This window comes from Pseudophryne corroboree, chromosome 9, assembly GCF_028390025.1.
Source record: "Pseudophryne corroboree isolate aPseCor3 chromosome 9, aPseCor3.hap2, whole genome shotgun sequence".
In the NCBI taxonomy this organism is placed as follows: domain Eukaryota; kingdom Metazoa; phylum Chordata; class Amphibia; order Anura; family Myobatrachidae; genus Pseudophryne; species Pseudophryne corroboree.
The window spans coordinates 65,222,375-65,243,372 of NC_086452.1; the positions used below are offsets into that span (position 1 = coordinate 65,222,375).

Sequence of the window (20,998 nt, forward strand, 5' to 3'; positions counted from 1 at the left end):
AGAGGTGCAGGGAGAGGGTGACACAGAAGGAGCCTCTGCACAGGGCGCAGCCTGTCAGAGCAGATAAGACTTGTCCGGGGAGCGATGTCTCATTCCCAGAACTGCGCCGTTATCTCACTTTCCGTCATACATCGGGGGATGCGAGCTGCTCATATCACAGCGATGCACCCAGCAATGGTCACATCTCCCCCAGACCCTTCCCCTGGCTGTATCCCAGGGTGCCCTATATACCACATTATCCATATACCATGTGATAACTCCTGCAGGTGGAATACTTATCTCACCCCTATCGGATCGTGACTATCATAATGCCGGTGTCAGGATTGTGACCGCCGGCATCCCATCCCATCCACCTGGATTGCACACCGATCCCTGTATAAATATCTTTACAAATCAACATTTAAAAAAACTTCCTGTCTCACAGTCCTCTCCCGTATCACCTTAAAGTGTGTAATTATATATATATATATATATATATATATATATATATATATATACATACAGTTTATATATATACATACAGTATACACACACACACACACATATATATATATATATACACACATACACACACACACACACACACACACACACACGTAGTACGCATGCATATATATAATATATACACAAATAAAAATATATATTATTTTTTTCAATCATTTATATTATATATACAAATACACAAAATATGTGTTTTTTTTGGGCATAAATAAGTATAAATTTATTGATAATAATATATCCGAGTGCACCAAACAAATACAATCTTCTATATTTTTTAGGATAATTTCGCCAGTGGGTGGCGATGTTCCACAAACCCTCATCCTCAGTTAATAGATAAAGTAATCTCTATGCATTGCCTATTGCTCAGGAACGTTACCAGATAACCAGATTTATGAACAGAATATACATGTGCGGCAATTAGCGAGTTGAGATCCAGCTCCATCCAACACATCACAGTGAGGGGCCACGTTTTTATGTACACACAACACATCTTTGTTTCTCCTATAGATCACCAAAGACTCGGAACAATAAATCCGTTTTGAAAACAGTCCCTGTGTTGGAATCCTGAATGCAGGGACATTAGCAGTTTCTGTCACCTCTCTGGAACGAATAACAATGGTGGGCTGGGCAACATGCGCACCAACGAAAGCCATATTAATAATTAGCCTACTGCCACATATTGTAGGTCCAGACTGGACTTAAATGCAGTCCTGGTGTAGAGAAAAAAGCCAACCCACATATGTGACTATGGGAGACCAACCTATTGGGTGGAGGGCTGTCAAGGGGTTTTTTGCTCCCTGAGCAGTTTTGGGTTGCCCTTGGTGCTGCCAAGCTTACATTTTAACCTGGAAGCATTTGTACTCAGACCTGTATGATAACACATCATAAATCCCACCAACATACACATGGGTGTATTCATGGCCGCAACTAGGGGGGTAGCTAAGGGGTCACGTACCCTGGGTGCTAAAGTGAGGGGGGCGCCAAATTACTACCATGACTCGGGTGACAGAAATCCTAGTTTCGGTGTATTATGAAAGGACTACTCATTTTTGTAAACATATTAAAAACAGTTTGCATTCAATTTTGGTATCAAGGCCAGACAGATTTATTGATTACTTTAGTAGATACAGGACAGCAGAGAGTTGTCCTTTCTGGGGTGAAAGTGACTTTAAGCCCCATTTATCTAATCCATGTATGATCACATTTAATAGCTTTGTTAAACAGAAAGTTCTTCCCTCTTTTCAGAAACCTTGTCCTATCGTGTTGCCCCACTTTGAAGGCATGACGGGTCCAGGGTCTGCAACTATGTCCTACAGACGCCTCCTGCTGCACCAGAATTTTCTGGCCCTCTAACCATCCAGGCCTTATCTGTGTGGCATTTATATGTGCTTCTTTCTAGTGCAGAACATATTTTATCTAGAAATATACCACATATTGTGGACTGAAGTATATCTACAGGAGTTTAGTGTATTTAATGTTTAAAAAAAATAATAATTTGAGAACATTTGTTTCCTGCAAAAAAAATAACAACGCAATAAACCTCCTGCAGACGGGTGTTTAGATTTTATTCCAGGGTGTGTGCGTTAAGCATCATTATTTTGTTTAGTGCCTCTCACTAATGCAACCAGGAGCAGGGGATATAGGTCACATTGTCTCTCTCCGGTAGAAACCTGTTCATGTACCAGATAAATATATATTCTGCAGATGGCAGCTCAGTAAACCAACCTGCTTGTTCACTTTACACATTTATTCCACGGTGATATTCCCACTCCCAGGCTTTCTGCGTTGAGCTTTAGGGTTATGCTGCGTGGGCGGTTTTTAGTTATTTGTTCAGAGATCACTTGTTTTGTAATTTACAGTTTTCTATGTGATCTGCTCTACAAGTGACTTCCAACCACTTTGCATGGCGATAAGTCCTGCTTGCTACGTAACGCCATATTGTAAGGATACAGCTCTTTTGCCACCCGCGAAGAGGTACAGAGAGTGCGTCTTTTCTAACCATCCAAGGGTCACATTTATCATTGATTGTATTTGCAATGTGATGTTGGCATATTAGCCACCAAGATTGCACTGCAGCAGTGGCATCAGAAGGGGAGGGGGGGTACGGCCCTCACCTGGGTGTCACCCGCCGAGAGGTAACAGCAAAGTGACAGGAGCCAGGTGCTGCACTGTAACATTACAGGAGCTGGCACTGCAGCAAGAGCAGTCCCCGGGACAGGCCGCTCCCCCCCGGACATCCAGTGTGATGAAAATGGGGGTCGGGACGGCTAGCCACGCCCACGTCCCACTAAGACACCCCCATATCCCGTGAAACCCCCCCCCCATTTTGTGCCCGTCGCACCGGGTGTCAAGGGGCAGAGCGACAGCTCTGCATTGCAGAATGCGATGACAACAGCGGCATGTATCAATGAAAATTCACAGGGACAGGGGCTCTGTAGCGGGTAGCGTCTAGATTCTCTTCGTGCAGAGGACCTTTCCCATAACCCCCTGGGTCCATGTCCCAATCTATTTGGAATAGAAAAGTGTGGCGAGCGAAGCGGAGCGGAGCGAGCCACCGTGCCCGATGCGTGGCGAGCGAAGCAAGCCCGCGAGGGTCCAATGCTGCATAGAAAAAAAAAATACCCCAAACGGACGGAGAACGAAGGAAACATTTAGGAGCTGTAAGGGTGGAAGTTCTCTTCTGCCCACTCGTTTTGTCACGTCCAGGTCCTTTGCACGAAGGCAACATAGACACAACCCCCTGTAGCGACTGCCAGGTCTTCTGTGCATACGCGGTTCCGCTGACCGCACAGCAGCCACTTCCGGGGAGGGAACCCTCTGCCGGCTAGGAATGTGGTGTGTAACACATAGGCTACAGCGGACTACAGCCATCTTCAGGTGGCGGTAACTGCAGGGGGCGATATCGGGAACGTTTCGCAATCCAGAAATTGATAAATCTGTCAGCATTGCAACTCCCATAGTAACCTATGGGGGGTGCGGCTGGCGGTGGGAATGGAGGGATCGCAGCAGGTATTGGTAATATCTGCTGCAGTCCCTTCTACATACATTTGGGGGATACTTCATATTTGTGGCTAACCCCGAAAATGGGGTAAATAGCTGTAAATATTGTTTGATAATTGGACCCCAAGTCAGGGCCATGGCAGAAGCAGGGTCACAGCCCTCGAACATATGACAACATGTTAAGGGGGTGGGGGGCCACCGCCAGGACTAGGATGTAGCGGAGTACCCAGAGCGTCAAAATCAGGGGCATAGTAAGGGTGGACAAGGTGGAGCTCATGCCCCATATGCCAGTTGCAGCTCGGGTCACCAACCTCGGTGGATTGGCAGTTGTGCTATCTTTCATTTTCAATTTAAAAATGATCGGAGCACTGTCGAGAGTGTGTCAGGCACCACAGCTCAACGTACTGCCCCACTCATCAAAGTACAATCTAGGCAACTCTCTAGGCTGCAGGGTGCTCTCAAGCCACAATGCAAGCCAAATGCTGGTGCCACAGGGGAGCGATCGTGCCACCCCTTCAACTCTGTGTCCCAGCCCTAGTTACAGCCATGCATCCATTCCACAGCACTTCAGGTTCAAATGCACAAAGTCAAAGCTGTACTGGTGAAATCAAACAAGCTGCAAGTGAATCCCAGCCTATATTTAAGTGGAAAGAGAGTGCCAAATAGCTTTTTACAGTCATCATAATGATGTAAATTAACCCAACACAAAAAAGTAAAAATACAACTAGCAACTAAGAAAGTAATCCATAACAAATCAAACTGAATATACAGGGCATACACTTGTTATTATTATCATCATTTATTTATATGGCACCACAAGGGGTTCCGCAGCACCTTACAAAGTACATAAACAGGAACAGTATGAACAAAACAAGAGAAAAAAAAGTGACTTACAGGATAGCACATTGCAGAACGTGTCCTAAGACCCAAAACAGCAGCTGGTGGCCAAACCCAAAAGTTTTGGTGCCATTGTTGGCATACTAAGAACTAACTAGTATTATAGTACATGTTAAATATCTTAGTGGAATTTGATGGGATATAGTTACGATCAGGGGCGTCAGAATGTTTTTAGGTTGGGTGGGTGTGTGTGTGTGTGTGTGGGGGGGGGGGGGGGGGGAGAATATAATCTGAGTTTGGTGCCCCTAGCTTTCCCGGCACACTGTGACAAAGGGTGACATGAAAGGCATATGTGTTGGTGCATCATTATGATTATTGCCATTACTAGCAACATGGTAAGCACAGGATCCGGTGAGGATCCCGGCAGTCCAAATACCTACGCCGGAATCCCTACACTGCTTGGAATACTGGCGTTGGCATCCCAAATAGGATCACAATCCCGGCGCCGGAATACTGACTGCTGGGATCCTGGACATCTGTGTGCTGGGCCACCGGAGAGTTAAGCCGCGGAGAGTGGAAGTGGGCGGGTTGGAGGTTAGGTTTAGGCTGCTGGGAGGGAGGGTTGGGGTTAGGCACTAAGGGGGGAGGGCTAGGCACTAAATAGGGAGGATTAGGGTTCGAATGGGGTGAGGGAGGGTTAGGCTGCAGGGATTGGAGGGTTAAGGTGAGGCTGCAGGTATGGAGGGTTAGGACACTTAACTCCCAGGTGTTGGGATTCTGCGTATATATATATATATATATATATGTAAAGTCCCTTATCGGCCGGCACTCAGACGGTATAGCGCAACAGGCCCCGGTGCCATAGTCCACGGAAACATAGAAATCCAAAGGGGAGCAATGAAAGGCACTCGAGAGGACAAAATACTCAGACAGATAAATGGTCCTGTGTCAACGTTTCGGAGCTTACGCCCCTTTATGTCTTGATAAAGGGGCGTAAGCTCCGAAACGTTGACACAGGACCATTTATCTGTCTGAGTATTTTGTCCTCTAGAGTGCCTTTCATTGCTCCCCTTTGGAGATATATATATATATATATATATATATATATATATATATATACAGTGCAGAAATGCTCGGCACTCCCAATGAAAAGTTGCAACTCCGGGTGCCCTCCGCAACAGATGATGCAGTAAATAGTAGAAAGAAGGCAGCGGCACTCCGTCAGAATACATCAACAAACGTGTATTGAATCAAAGAATAACAATGGTCACATAACAACCAACGTTTCGGGGTCCTAAGATCACGCCTTGACAAAGGGATCTTAGGACCCCGAAACGTTGGTTGTTATGTAGAGAAAACGCTGGTGCGGCACTCAGGCGTATTGGCAGTATAAATGACAGACGGAAGCTGTATACTTTCAATCAACGTTTCAATATATAAAATATTGTCATCAGGATTACAATATTTTATATATTGAAACGTTGATTGAAAGTGCCGCACCAGCGTTTTCTCTCTCTCTCTCTCTCTCTCTCTATATATATATAAAATACAGCAAGTTGGCGGCACAAAAGATTGCCTTTATTATCCAACATTTCGGGGTGAGCCCATCATCACCCACGAAATATAGGATAGGAAACGGTGCTCTCTTAACTTCAATATAAGTCTCCACGTGCCACCAACCTGCTGCTTATATTAAGGCACAAACTCCCTGAAGGGCACTGGAGCATTCATACGGAATGTAGTTGTGTGACCGGTGGTCACAATGCTAACGCCGGGATCCCACCCCCTAGCAGTCCTCATAGTCTAACAGGGACTATTCCTATACACACACACACAAACTGTTTTTGTATATATTATAGATGGGTGTGTAACTAAAACACACACATACATTGCACACATACATATACTGTATAATGTATCATGCACATACTGTGCATTCATACAAACCTATGCACACATGCCCGGGGCTGAGATGAGGAAACTGGCACCCACGGCACAGCAAAATGTGAGGATGTGGGATTATGCACAACAGCTCCTGTCCTACGTTTCTCCGTTCGGACATCCAGTGCAGAGAGCTCAGTGGAGCTCCCTCCACCAGCGGCTGTGACCACAATTGTCATTGCGGTAGTGGTCTTAATTGAGATGGAGACTGTCTCCAACTCTGAAAAAAAAAAAGATTTCAGATGGTGGGGGTACCCCCAAAACACCTATTTTCTGGGGATACCTGTAAATATTAATTATCCCCAAAATGTACCATGAAGGGACTGCAGCAGATAAGTCTATGGGGGGGGGGGGGGGGGGGGGGGGGGGCATTTATCACAGATTGCATATTATATGTGATCTGGGTGGGATCTTACCGGCCAGGATCGCATTGCAATATGCGATCCTATTGCCAGGACATGCGTGGTCTGTCTGACTGCTCATGTGCAGAAGCCCCACCGGCCCTGCAGCACATTGCAGGGACAGGCTTCTTACAGAGTCCCTGTTCCTGCATGTGATGGATATTACATCCAACCGATAGTATCGCATATACTGTAGCAATGTGATCCTGGGTGGAAAGATCCCGGCCAGATCACATGCGATCTATGATAAATGCTCCCTGCAGTCACTTCACTCCAAGCATTTTGCAGGGATGGGTTCCTTTTGGCGCTCCAAGTTTTTTAAGGTGGTATATAAATTCCATATTGCTGCAAAACGCAGATAATTGATAAATATGACCCATTGTCGGCGGGATGCCGGCCAATCTCTGACTTTTTTAAAGTCCCAATCATTTACAAGTCATGGGGGTAAATTTACTAAGGTGGGAGTTTTTTTTTTAGAACTTGTGATGTTGCCCAAAGCAACCAATCAGATTCTACTTAACATTTATCAAGCTGCTTCTAGAAGATAATAGATAGACTCTGATTGGTTGCTATAGGCAACATCACCAGTTCTAAAAAAAACTCCCACCTTAGTAAATTTCCCCCATGGTTTTTGCTTTGTTAGTGATTGCCTCTTTAAAACAAACGTCAGATCGGCTGGCGTCTCACTCCTTCGGGGAACTCAGACTGCATTACATCCAACTTAATGTGCCTAAAGAGGACAAAAGAGAGGAGTCCTGCAAGGGACGTGCACTGAGGTAAATGGCTAAGGAGGCACTGATTAGTACCAGAGCCAGATTTACACACAATATATAAGCCAGAGGGATCCCATGGGCATCATGCAAAGATGCAGCAGTATATACATGTGGGCATTATGCAAAGACGCAGCAGTATATACTGTACATGTGGGCATTATGCAAAGACGCAGCAGTATATACATGTGGGCATTATGCAAAGATGCAGCAGTATATACTGTAAATGTGGGCATTATGCAAAGACGCAGCAGTATATATGTGTGGGCATTATGCAGAGACGCAGCAGTATATGCACACGTAGGCATTATACATGGGTGCAGCAGTATATGCACACGTGGGCATTATACACGGGTGCAGCAGTATATGCACACATGGGCATTATACACGGGTGCAGCAGTATATGCTGCTGGAAATTTGGTGAGGTGTGCCGAAAAGATAGGCGGGGGAGGCACTGCCTCACCTGCAATAGACTTTTTACTCCAGAGTTTTGACCATAAAAATGATTAGAATAATACAAAGAAGATATTTCTAATATATTCTTTGTAGGTTTCATATACTTTACATGGTCAAAACTCTGGCTCATACATTAGCAATTAGCATGACAGGAAAGGCCCGGTCTCACCTCACGGAGTCCTGCAGGTATGATCTACCAACTAATATCGCAAATGCCGGATCCCACCCGGTAAGAGAAACGTGTCCTTACCGGGTGGGATCCGCCATTTGCTCTGCTTTGGTGGCTTTCCGACCCGGCAATATACCAGGTCGGTTGCCATAGCAGCAGGGAGGGGGGGGGGGGGGGCGGTGCTGGGAGATAAGCTAATCTCCTGCGCCACCTATGCTGCGAATGGGAGCCATGTCGCATTCAAACGGCTGCCATTCACACTGCACCTGACCCGGTATTCACCCTTATTTTTTTTACCGGGTTAAATTACCGGGTCAGGCGACCCGCTAATTCGGCCAAAGTGCTTTCACATCGCACACTGACCCGTTTCGACATGGCAATATGCAGTGTCGATACCGGGTTATTTGTGCGATGTGAAAGGGGTATAACCAAGCATGGACTTATAGAAGAAGAAAGTCCTCAGTATAGCACCTCTCAGCAGTCATCATCTTCCCATGTTCAAAGCTGAACTCTGGCTCGGATGACCCATTTCTTTATCAAAGCCTTCCAGCTCTCATCCTATCCCACAGCTCCATGGTCAATACCCACTGTCTCTCCCCTCTATGCCACCCCTGCCTGTCCGCACCCTTCCCTTTTAGAGATTGTAAGCTCTCACTAGCATTTGGCTATTATGACTGCTGATGTAGCAATATTTATACCCTTGTAGTCTTATGTTCTGCAATGTTTTGCACTATTCTGTTCATACTGTTTCTGAACTTTGTAAGGCGCTGTGGACCCCTTGTGGCACGATATAAAAGATAAAAAGTTAAGGGGCCTATTTATGAAGCCTTGGAGAAAGATAAAAGTGGACAGAGATAAAGTACCAGGCAATCAGCTGCCAACTGTCATATTTCAAACTCAGCCTGTAACACAGCAGTTATGAGCTGATTGGCTGGCACTTTATCACCGTCCACTTTATCTCTCTCTAATGCTTAGTAAATAGACCCCTAAACACTTAATAATCTGATATAAGGCTACACTTATTGGGGCCTATTTATCATTTAATATTTGCAGAATATACACCGCAAACACCTGTTCGAGGAATACCCGTAAAAACATTAAAGATGTCAGATATACCAAGGTTCTATAACGGAGTTTGGAACCAGCAGGCTAGTGATGGGCCAGTAGCTGTAACCTATGGGCTACATGTCACAATATATACCAGTATACGCAGAACCCAATAGTAGTTTGCGATCGTTTCACTTTCCACACGTCGCAGGGAAGATTGCCTGAATGTACTAATGTATACTGTCCTATTGTTTGGAATAACAATGATAAATTATAATTCTTGGGTCTAAAACCTTATAATAAATATACCCCTATAGCAGCCCAGGTAATAATAGGTCTAGTTAGATATTATAAACAAAGGGATAGAATTAACAACTAGTTATATTCTCGTTATCACTCCTTACTAATCCTAACTGGTGCTCCAACCAATCAGCTCCTACTGTCATTTGTTTGAAAAATGACATGAGCTGATTGGTTGGAGACCCATTTAATATTAGTTAAGCTGGGCATACACTATAGGAGATATCTGCCAGATCTGTGTGGTTTGAATGAAAATCTGGTAATGGATGGGAGCAAATGACAATTTAACATTTGTTCCCAAACACTGGAAAACAAGTTCAGACAAACTGGTTAAAACAGTGCGGATTACACCTAACAAAGCAGACAGGCAGGTTTTCACGTTTCATGCTCACGGGCCGGGAAAGGGCATACGGTTGTGGTGGTTGTGTACAAATAGTCTATAAAACCGAGATGGGGAGGCTGGGGTGCCAGCACCATGCCAGGTATTAATAAAATTAAATAGATCTTGTAATAAATGGGAGATAACACTTCAAACGGGCTCTCAAGACCCAATTCTTCACCAAATCCAGCCAACTCTCCTCCTAACCCTCTTGTCTATGCTCACTGTCTACCCTTTCTGTGGCACTCCGGTCTGTTAGCCCCCCACCTTTTAGATTGTAAGCTCGCAAGAGCAGGGACTACTTTCCTCATGTGCCTTTCCTTTTCTTACTTACACTATCTTATACGCCATACTCCCTTTGACGGCACCTAACCCTAGGTTTTCTATACCTGTCCTATATTGTCTTGTACTGCAAGTGCTGTTTTCTAGTGTGCTCATTTGATTGTGTACTGTGCAATGGGCGCTGCGGATCCCTTGTGGCGCCATATAAATAACAATAATCATCATCAACAATAACTTTAAAATGGGAAGCCGAAATCCCAAAGTAGCACTACAGGATACAGGACATCATGACATGTATCCATGTGTAAGAAGTGATTCAGGGGAATTAAGTATGATGTGCTCTGCCAAACCAGTAAATAACTACTTACTGTGTTTGTGTCTATAAACGGAATCCGATACACAGATAACAAAAACACACAAGCAGTGTGAGGAAATCTGTACAGAATATAAACACAATAAAATAGATCTTGTGGGAGATTTATAAAATGTATCACCAGTCCAGTAATCAGAGCTGCAAGTACATGTTATCTCCTTGCGCCCTATTGCAGAAAGATTGTTATATAAATAAAATTATTATTATTATCTCTCATAACTCGGTTAGCAGCCAATGGGATTTGGAAGGTAAGAAGTAACACGATATTTTGATTGAGGCCATTTTTTTTTTTTCGTTTCGAGCCCATTCCACGAGACAGGAGAATTATTGCTGGCAAACAAATAGTGTAGAGCAGTGGTTCCCAAACTTTGAGTCACGCAGCACCATAGAGTATCAGAATTTTTTTTTCACCACAGCCCTAGACCAAAAGTTTCTTACTTAGAAATTTAAAAAACAGCTTAAATTAAGTAAATTGTGTTTATGTGTCATCCTTAGATTCAATTGTGTCGTGAGGGACAAGATTTGCTTCCGTTTGTCAACATATTTTATTATTGTCAGCCACAAGCACTGGTTTTGCCTATTACGTTGACCACAAATAATTTGAATAGGTCCGGAACCACCAATCCAGGGCACCCTTGTAAGTTGTCCGAGGCACCCCAGGGTGCCACGGCACACAGTTTGAGAACCACTGGTGTACAGTATTCTCATTTTCAACAGGTGTCATTTTTATTCAAGTCTCTATAAAGTTCTATGACCACAGGTTTAGGATCTGAGGTTATTTCTAATATTGGGTCACTACTTTTGATAGATAATCACGGTTGATACAAACTAATAATATTTATATTCTATATAAAATACACACACATTCATATGCTTTATAATAAACCTGTTATTCTATTCTCAAATGAAAAAAAAAAAAAAAAAAAAAGGCTTAGGAATTCAACATAACTAATCCCCATTTAAAACGTCCGTTGCATGATGTGTTTTATTTTCTAAAGTAACAGACAAAAAAAAAATTGTGACAAACATTGTTTTATTGTACAAATATTTACAAAATGTAATATGAGGCAGTGCCAACGGTACCTAGTTTCCCTTCCGAAGGGAAAAGAGCAAGGATAGCTGATGAAACATAACAAAAAGTACTGTTAAATAAAAAAAATAAAAAAAGGAAAATGGCAAAAAAAACAAACAAAAAAAAAACAAATAATATTAAGATCACCGACTTAGCAGTGTCCGCAATAATGCGATGTACAGGCGGAATGTTTAAGAAGTTCTATGCAGTGCACCCATGCGTCCATTAGGTGGCGCTGTTCTGCAACCTGTAGCGCCCCATGTGAAGCGCTCATTAGACTGACAGTAATTGCACATTACGGTTAGAGCAGTGCTTTCAGAATACTTTCATCAAATACAAATAACCCACAAAACTTCTGGGCCCCGATTCCCACCCCCGGCTTTCTAGACTCTTTGGGGGAGATTCAATTGTTTGAAAAGTCAGTTGGGTGTCTGTTTTTTCCTATCTCATAGACCGGTAAAAACAGACACCCAACTGACTTTTCAAACATTTGAATTCCCCCCTTTAAAGTATAACTAAGAGTATAAAAAGTAGCTGAAACTTCCAGATCAGCAAAAAAAAGTAAAACTTCAATTTACCTTACAAAAACGCAAGAAGCTAAATTACAAATATTGTACAAAACGCAGGGAATAGGCGGATCCTCTGCAGACTTTTATATTATATAAATTTATAGATTTCCTCTGTCATCTGCTGAGCAGGTGCCTCTTTAAATAGCAAACTGTACAGCCATATATACACCCCTGTAAGAAATGAAGTCCTCTGTGTATAGGCAGTGTCTCTGAGGGGTCACATGTGTCGCTTCATGTGCAGGGCCAGGTGGTCGGACCTGGAGAAAGCCCTCTCGCACAGCTGGCACTGGAAAGGTCTGTGGCCAGTGTGTTTGCGGAAATGGCGAGTGAGTTCGTCCGATCTGGCGAATTTCCAGCCGCAGCCCTCCCAGTTGCAGTGATATGGCTTCTCACCTGGGGGAAGAAAGACAAGAACATATTAGTTACATGGGGTGGGTAGGAGGGGGAGATGGGGGTGAGTCAGGGTTGGGCATAGCCATCTGGGGCACATCTAGAAAACCTGGCATGTACCTGTATGTGTGCGCATATGCGCCTTCAGGTGGGAGCTCTTGGTGTAAGTTTTGCCGCATCCAGGGTACTCGCAGCTGTGGGTGGCCGTTCTCTTGCGGGCCCAGGATCTCCGGCCCCTCTTGGGTTTGCAGTCATCAGGGGGGTTCATGGCCGGGTAGAACTCCAGCAATGGGGAGGATGGAGGGGTGACGATCATGCCGTGCATGGCCGGGTGGACCTTCATGTGCTCCCTGTAAACACCAAACTGTCCGTGGAACTGTGCTGCTGCCTGGCCGGCAAAGTGCGGGGGGTAAGGCTGGGCCAGCTGGTAGTGCTGTTGGCCCATGGTGGGCATGATGGGGAGGCAGTGCAGGTCCTGCATAACGTGACAGTCACTCAGGGACATCTCCTCTGTGGGGCTGACCCTGTGCTGGACATACGTGTGCCCCCCTAGCTGGCCCTGCAGGTGCATTATGCCGCCCCCCTTGTGCTCCATCATGGGGCCCATGCAGTCGGGGGAGCCGGGGGACGGGGTGCTCAGCATGCAGGCTTGCTCGGGTCTCTCCTTCTTGATGTTGGCCCCCAGCTGCTGGATCTGCTCCACGGATAAGTGCAGAGGGGCATCCAGGCCGGTCACCCGTAGCTCGGTGTAATGGCGGCTGTGCAGGGGCTTCAGTCCGTACTCCGGGGGTGCATCCATGCAGGGCACATCTGGGGTGAGCAGCTCTGCCACATAGCTGTGCTGGGGGCTCCCAATAAAGCTGCCCGCCCGGTATTTCCTGCTGGCAGGGTACGAGCCGTCACTGTCATAGGTGGTGCTGCAGCTCTCGGGGGTCTCTGGCAGGGGGTAAGTGCCCCCATGGCCCGAGCTGCCCCCACTCTGGTTGCTGGTAGTGTGGGCCAAAATAAAATCCAAATCCACGAACTTTCCCAGATCATCCTCCTCTTTCTTGATGCTGCAGGAATCGATCATAATGTAGCCCATGTCCTCCATACTCAGCTCCTGGGGGGGACAGAGAGGTCAGAACAAGACCAACAACAACAGTCAGGATGATATAGGTTCAGCACAGATATTACACCCCTAAATCAGCACTGAAGTAACATCTATAATTTGCATATTATAAAATAATTATACAGAGCTGCTGATTGCTCAGAGAAACCAATTTCTCCACTGACTCATGTCTCCGCTCTTATCACTGCTTAGTAAATGACCCCCTTAGTTTCTATCTATAAAAATAAAAAAAATTGAAAAGTTCATTACATACCAACATATGAAGAAATATACACTGTAATTATAACTGTGGTGAGTAATAGGTCTGTTGGTGGTGCTCCCAAGAATCAATGAAACAAAGTATGGTTTGGGATAGGTAAGTAACATAGAACCATAGAATGTGACGGCAGATAAGAACCACTTGGCCCATCTAGTCTGCCCCTTTTTTTTATCCTTTAGGTAATCTCAACCCTTTTTGAACCTTAATTATTTGTAAGGCTATTCATACGCCTATCCCAAGCAGTAGACTGTATGTTGAGGCACTCATGATAAATTAAAAAAATAAATTAAAAAAAAATAGCCTGCATTAAAAATAAGTAAACATCTCTATGTACACAATAATATAAACTGGGTAAATGATTGCATGTATATGACTTATCCAATTAATTAATTAATTCTGTATTCATTGGATAAAACATATGTATGTGATCACTTACCCACTTCCTTTTATTGTGTAACATGTGAACATTATTCTTAATGTATACTACTAATACATTCATTTAAATTTTTCTAAATAATATCACAAGAGTGCCCCAACACACAGAGGATACTTACCTATCCCAAACTACATAAACAAACAATATGCATAGGATAAATATAAATAACATGCACAGAAACCTTTACTCCCAGTAGGACCCGAATGCTTTACATTTCAATATTGAAAAACCGCAAAATGCAAAACAAACATAAGTATTAATAGACAACATAAGAGGCAAAACATTTGTATTGTAATTTCCATTAAAAAAAAATTAAAGGAAACAAAATAGGAAATGAATAAAGACTGTAAATGAGATTTGCAGCAGGACGTGGTGCAGTGTCCAGCACAGGTCTCTGCGTTATTATTACTGGGAACCTGTAAAACGGGTTCATCTCCTAATAGTCATATAACAAACAGTGCGGCCGCTGTACAAACACATCACAGCCCGCTCAGGAGTCTCTTCCTCCCCAGCCTGAGACACACATTCCCGGGACACTGCCCGGCTCTATAGCAGGGGACACAGCCCGGGCTCCGGAGGCTGCAATGTAACTATTTACTAAGGAGTCTGAGCTGATACATTGTAACACTGACCCAACTCTGATACACTGTAACACACTGACTCTTATAGCACACTCTCTGGGTGCATCAGTGACTGCAGGATACAATGTAACACACTGACTAATATAACACTCTCTGGGTGCATCTGTAACTGCAGGATACACTGTAACACACTGACTCCTATATCACACTCTCTGGGTACAATGTAACACACTGACTAATATACCACACTCCCTAGTTACATCCCCTAGCCATAAAGGAATATATGAGATCACTGCAGGATACAAAGTAACACACTGACCCCTATATCACACTCTCCGGATACAATGTAACACACTGACCCTATTTCACACTCTCTGGGTGCATCTGTGACTGCTGGATACAATGTAACACACTGACTCCTATATCACACTCTCTGGGTGCATCTGTAACTGCAGGATACAAAGTAACACACTGACTCCTATATCACACTCTCTGGATACAATGTAATACACTAACATATAACACACTCTCTGGATACAATGTAACACACGGACCCTATATCACACTCTCTGGATACAATGTAACACACTGACCCCTATATCACACTCTCTGGATACAATGTAACACACTCACTGGATACATCCCCTTGGAATAAGGAATCTGTGAGATCACCGCTGGATACAATGTAACAAGTGACACAAGTGTGAGAAGCTGTAACTTTCCCCCCAGCCAGTAGCAGGAGACTCACCGAGACTGTTCCGAGCTTGTTCTCAGCTGGCTGCAGGCTGGAGAATGCCAGTGTCATCCTTGGAGCGGGCACGCCAGGCAGGCGGGTGACTGGGGCGCAGGGGGCAGCTGTGTCCTCCTGCTAAATCCACAAACTTTCTTAAACAACTAATCTGATTCTGAGGTGACTGCTGCCTGTTATGGTGCATGCCTTGTGATGATTGGCCGCCAGCTCTATTGATATGCATGAGTAGTCTCACCTGATTGGCTGCCCACTGTCTTTATACATATAGTGTAGCCCCACCCATAGCCCCAGGCTGCTGTCACATCTCATTACCCTGTAATAACAGCAGCACATGCGTGGATCTGCCCCGAGTACTCGCACCACACACTGCAACTTCACTACACACTAGTACTAGAGTCTCTGAACTTCATTTTGTGTATGCTAGTCCATCTGGGAACAGAACACATATTTTTATTATAAATAAATAGTATATATATATATATATATATATATATATATATATATATATATATATATATATATATATATATATATATATATATATATATATATATATATATTTTTTTTTTTTTTATTTAATCCCCCCCCCCCCCCCCCCCCCATCATGTGCATTTTTTCTTTTTATGGAGACTTCTTCCTAGTAAGTAGATCCAGTTGGGAAAAATCTCTCAGCAGAAATCTGGTTAACAGAAAGCAGAATCCCCTGTGGAAGTGGGGCCATCATTACTATGTGCAGGGAGAGGGTGACACAGAAGGAGCCTCTGCACAGGGCGCAGCCTGTCAGAGCAGATAAGACTTATCCGGGGAGCGATGTCTCATTCCCAGAACTGCGCCGTTATCTCACTTTCCGTCATACATCGCGGGATGCGAGCTGCTCATATCACAGCGATGCACCCAGCAATGGTCACATCTCCCCCAGACCCTTCCCCTGGCTGTATCCCAGGGTGCTCTATATACCACATTATCCATATACCATGTGATAACTCCTACAGGTTATCTGTAATGTCTTCACTACTCATTAGTAACGTGTATTACGTGAATTACTACAGATATTAGGGGTCACCCCGCAGTTCTGTGACCCGTACAGCACCAGCCAGGTGCCCAGATCTGAGGCCACTTACCTGGGTAAGGCAGAGAGGGGAGTACATGCTGCTGATTGTGCAAAGAGCAGGTGTAGTGTTCAGAGTGAGAGGACAGGGTCATTGGCTGCTACTACAGTACTGGCCCATTTCTGCTAACTGCAACTGTACAGCTCGGAGCTCTTTATATAGAACTCTCAGCATGTCACACTCCCACTGTGGCTGGCTTCTACAGGACTCCACCAGCGGTGGGGTGAGGCAGAGCCTCTGTCATGCTAACGTTTGTGTCAGAGCTTTAACTGCATAAAGTATATGAAGAATTTATAATATATATATATATATATATATATATATATATATATATATATATATATATATATATATAATTTTTTATTTTCTTTTTTTTTCTATCCATTTTCATAGCCAAAACTCTGTAGTATAAAAAAAAAAAAAAAAAAAAAAAAAAAAGAGTCTATGGCAGTGTATCACCTGTGTATTTTATCCACACATCTCTGATCAAAACCCAACACGTTTCCAGTAGTATATACTGCTGCACTTGTGTATTATGCCCACATGTACCCTTTGGCTCATATATTGCATGTAAATCTGGCTCTGGTACTAGCCAGTGCCTCCTGAGCCGTGTGCCCTGACCTAGGCTGGGAGCTGGCTGCACAGGGGATTCAGGAATAAGTTTCCCGATACTGCAGCGCTCTCAGGCAGCCAACCTGCGATCACAGCACAGCCTGAGCTTTACCGTGGTGCACCGCTAAACAATCAACGTGCAATGCGTCCTCCCAATTACAGCTGAGGAATCGGATGTACAGATAAGGGGAGGGGGAGGGATGGACCTTAACCTCTTCAGTGCAGGTCAGGATGCAGAGTGAAATGATCAAGAATGGACTGCGCTAGACGGTGTTGGACTGGCCCACAGGGGAAACCCCCGGTAGGCCCCACTAGCCGAGGGCCCACCTCCTTCCATTATACTGCACAGGACTACGGTGTATAGTCTGCAGTGCATTCCTGTTACTAATCTGGTACTTTATTATGCATGAACTAGCAGTTTTACTATATATATTTAACAAGAGGCCCAGACAATGCATTACCTAAAGGTTAGCCCCTCCGGGGACAACCCTAAGCATGGGCCCCTATCACTGCATTCCCCCAGTGGGCCCTTCATACCCCAGTCCAACACTGGCACTAGGTCACCTAAAGTAGTGTGTCCCATCGGTGGCAGTGTGCTAGGGGAGGCGAGCGCCCCCCCTGTGTCTGTGTATGGGTGAGACCGCTATCCATACATGGGCAGAAGTGGCCAGTCTAGCCAGCCCCTCACCTGAGGTGTGTGGATCATTAGGTTGACCCTATATGGTCCACAGGGTCATTAGGTCGACATGTAAAATATATACAATAGAATAGACAAGGTCAACATGGAATTCAGTAAAAAAAAAGAAAAAAAAAAAAAAAAAAAAGAGAGAAGAGGTTGCCACTTCCCCCCCCCCCCCTCTTGGTGTCGTTTTCACCATCAGAGCACACGGAACCCCAATTAGTGTACCGCATTCGCTCACCACACTTCGGGCAAGGTGCTTCACGCCACTACTCTCGGCATAGGTTACTATGCCTGAAAAGTATGAAAAAAACAGTTATTTTGACCGTGTGTGTCGATCATGTCAACCTTTTGTACATGTCGACTCAATGCATGTCGACCATTAGGGATTAACCTATTGACTGTCACCTATAGTCTGGATACCCACTGGAGAGTATGAGAGGGGTGGTGTGTAATACGGAATATCATACACTACAGATCTTCCCTCAGTCTACAGAGCCAATATCATCCGGATGTAATTATCCCAGTAATTAGCCTCGTTACACATCTAGCAAATACTGTATACTAAGCACCCCCAGGATTATAGAGAGGTGTCAGATATAGAGGAAAGTACATACAGGTTCTATTCCCTCTCCAAACACAGTCCTCCTGCGGGCAGTGTACCAAAGTATTCAGTGTTGGAACATGATCCAAATATATTGCCTCAAATACAGAATGCATATATCCCATAAATGGGTCTACTACAATATCCCGGCACAGTGACGGGCTGTGCCATTTATTCTCCCTCCGTGGACACCCGAAGAGGGAGAATAGTTGTCGGTATCTCGGCACCGGGATCCTGACAGCCGGGATATTGAATGCTTGCCCCGATAAATCTCAATGGACCTAATTCAGACCTGATCGCAGCAGCAAATTTGTTACCAGTTGGGCAAAACCATGTGCACTGCATGGGAGGGGGGGGAGGGGGGGTGTCAGATAGAACATCTGCAGAGAGAGTTAAAGCCCCCATACACTACAGAGATATATGTCTGAGGTGGAAGACAGATGCGATTTCCCTTGCTCTCCCGGGGACTGGTTCCATACAATTTGGTACATTTTGCATGCAATATATCTTATGCGATCCCAGCCATGCCTGCGGGAACTGACATATCACGAGTGCAGTACTAACAATCTAGGGGAGCCGATCTGACTCTAACGGGAACGTGGATCGGAAACGCATCCAAAATGCCCAATTTCACCCGATATATCGGCCCGGAATTGGATGAAATCGAGAACTATCGTTCTAGTGTATGGGGCCCTTTAGATTTGGGTGGGGTGTGTTCCAACTGAAATCTAAATTGCAGTGTAAAAATAAAGCAGCCAGTATTTACCCTGCACAGAAATATAACCTACCCAAATCTAACTCTCTCTGCACGTTATATCTGCCCTCCCACCAGTGCACATGGTTTTGCCCATCTGCTAACAAATTTGCTGCTGCAATCAACTCTGAATTACCCCCAATGTCTAGTCTGAGCAGAGCATACAGTGCACACGGGAATTCTAATATATATATATATATATATATATATATATATATATATATATATATATATATATATATACACATACACACACATACACACACAGCTGTGTTGGAGTAGAGTATTCACCCCCCTCCCCCCTTGGCTTTTTACCGATTTTGTTACATTAATTAAAAAATAATAATTACAGGTTGTAGTCTGAATTTTAGGAGATGGATCTGCACAAGATAATCTAAGTTGGTGAAGTGAAAAAAAAAATTATATAAAAAATTATTTTTAGAAATAAAAATGTTAAAATTGGCATGTGCATATGTATTCACCTGCTTTGCTATGAAGAACCTCAAAAGTTCTGGCGCAACCAATTACCTTCAGAAGTCACATAATTAGTCCACCTGTGTGCACTCTAAGTGTCACATGATCTGTCAGTATAAGCACACCTTTTCTGAAAGGCCCCAGAGGCTGCAACACCACACCATGAAGACCAAGGAGCTCTCCAAACATGTCAGGGACAAAGTTGTTGAGAAGTACAAGTCAGGGATGGGTTATTAAAGAAAAATAAATAAAAATAAAATATAAAATATACAAATCTTTGATGATCCCCCGGAGCACCATCAAATCCATCATCTTCAAATGGAAAGAACATGGTACCACAACAAACCTGCCATGAGAGGGCCGGCAACCAAAACTCAGACCAGGCAAGGAGGGCATTAATCAGAGAGGCAGCACAGAGACCAAAGGTAACCCTGAAGGAGCTGCAGAGTTCCACAGCAGAGACTGGTGTATCTGCGCATGTGACCACAATAAGCCGTACACTCCATAGAGCTGGGCTTTATGGAAAAGTGGCCAGAAAAAATGCCATTACTTAGTGTTAAAAATGAAGGTACGTTTTGAGTTTGCCAAAAGGCATGTGGACGACTCCCCAAATGTATGGAGGAAGGTGCTCTGGTCAGATGAGACTAAAATGTAACTTTCCGGCCACCAAGGAAAACGCTATGTCTGGCGCAAACCTAACACATCCCATCAGCCCAAGAACACCATCCCCACAGTGAAACATGGTGGTGGCAGCATCATGCTGTGGGGATGTTTTTCAGCAGCAGGGACTGATAAACTGTTTGGTGTCGAGGGAAAGCTGGATGGTGCTAAATACAGGGATATTCTTGAGCAAAACCTATTTGTCTGCTTGTGATTTGAGACTGAGGTTCACCTTCCAGCAGGACAAAGACCCGAAGCATACTGCTAAAGCAACACTTGAGGGGTTTAAGGGGGAAACATTTTAAGCTGTTGGAATGGCCTAGTCAAAGCCCAGATCTCAATCCAATTGAGAATCTGTGGTCAGACTTGAAGATTGCTGTTCACAAGCAGAAACCATCCAAAATGAAGGAGCTGGAACAGTTTTGCCGTTAGGAATGGGCAAAAATCCCAGTGGTAAGCTCATAGAGACTTATCCAAAGCG

The 20,998-nt window shown here is 44.4% G+C and overlaps 1 protein-coding gene across 6 annotated transcripts in view; it reads right to left on the reverse strand.

Moving 5' to 3' along the window:
- Positions 1 to 11,472: 11,472 nt before the first annotated feature.
- The window catches only part of LOC134957501 (Krueppel-like factor 4), a 41,004-nt gene continuing 31,478 nt past the window's right edge, over positions 11,473 to 20,998 (reverse strand). For 5 of the 6 annotated variants that reach the window (XM_063939477.1, XM_063939476.1, XM_063939478.1 and 2 more), the window contains exons 3-4: positions 12,608 to 13,589; positions 11,473 to 12,490 (exon numbers count right to left, since the gene is read on the reverse strand). In XM_063939477.1, the coding sequence (XP_063795547.1) occupies positions 12,315 to 12,490; positions 12,608 to 13,580 (1,149 nt within the window). In that variant the 5' untranslated portion in view covers positions 13,581 to 13,589 and the 3' untranslated portion in view covers positions 11,473 to 12,314. Of the gene's footprint in view, positions 12,491 to 12,607; positions 13,590 to 15,622; positions 15,792 to 20,998 lie in introns of those variants that run through there. The other variant, XM_063939474.1, reaches the window with a different exon arrangement.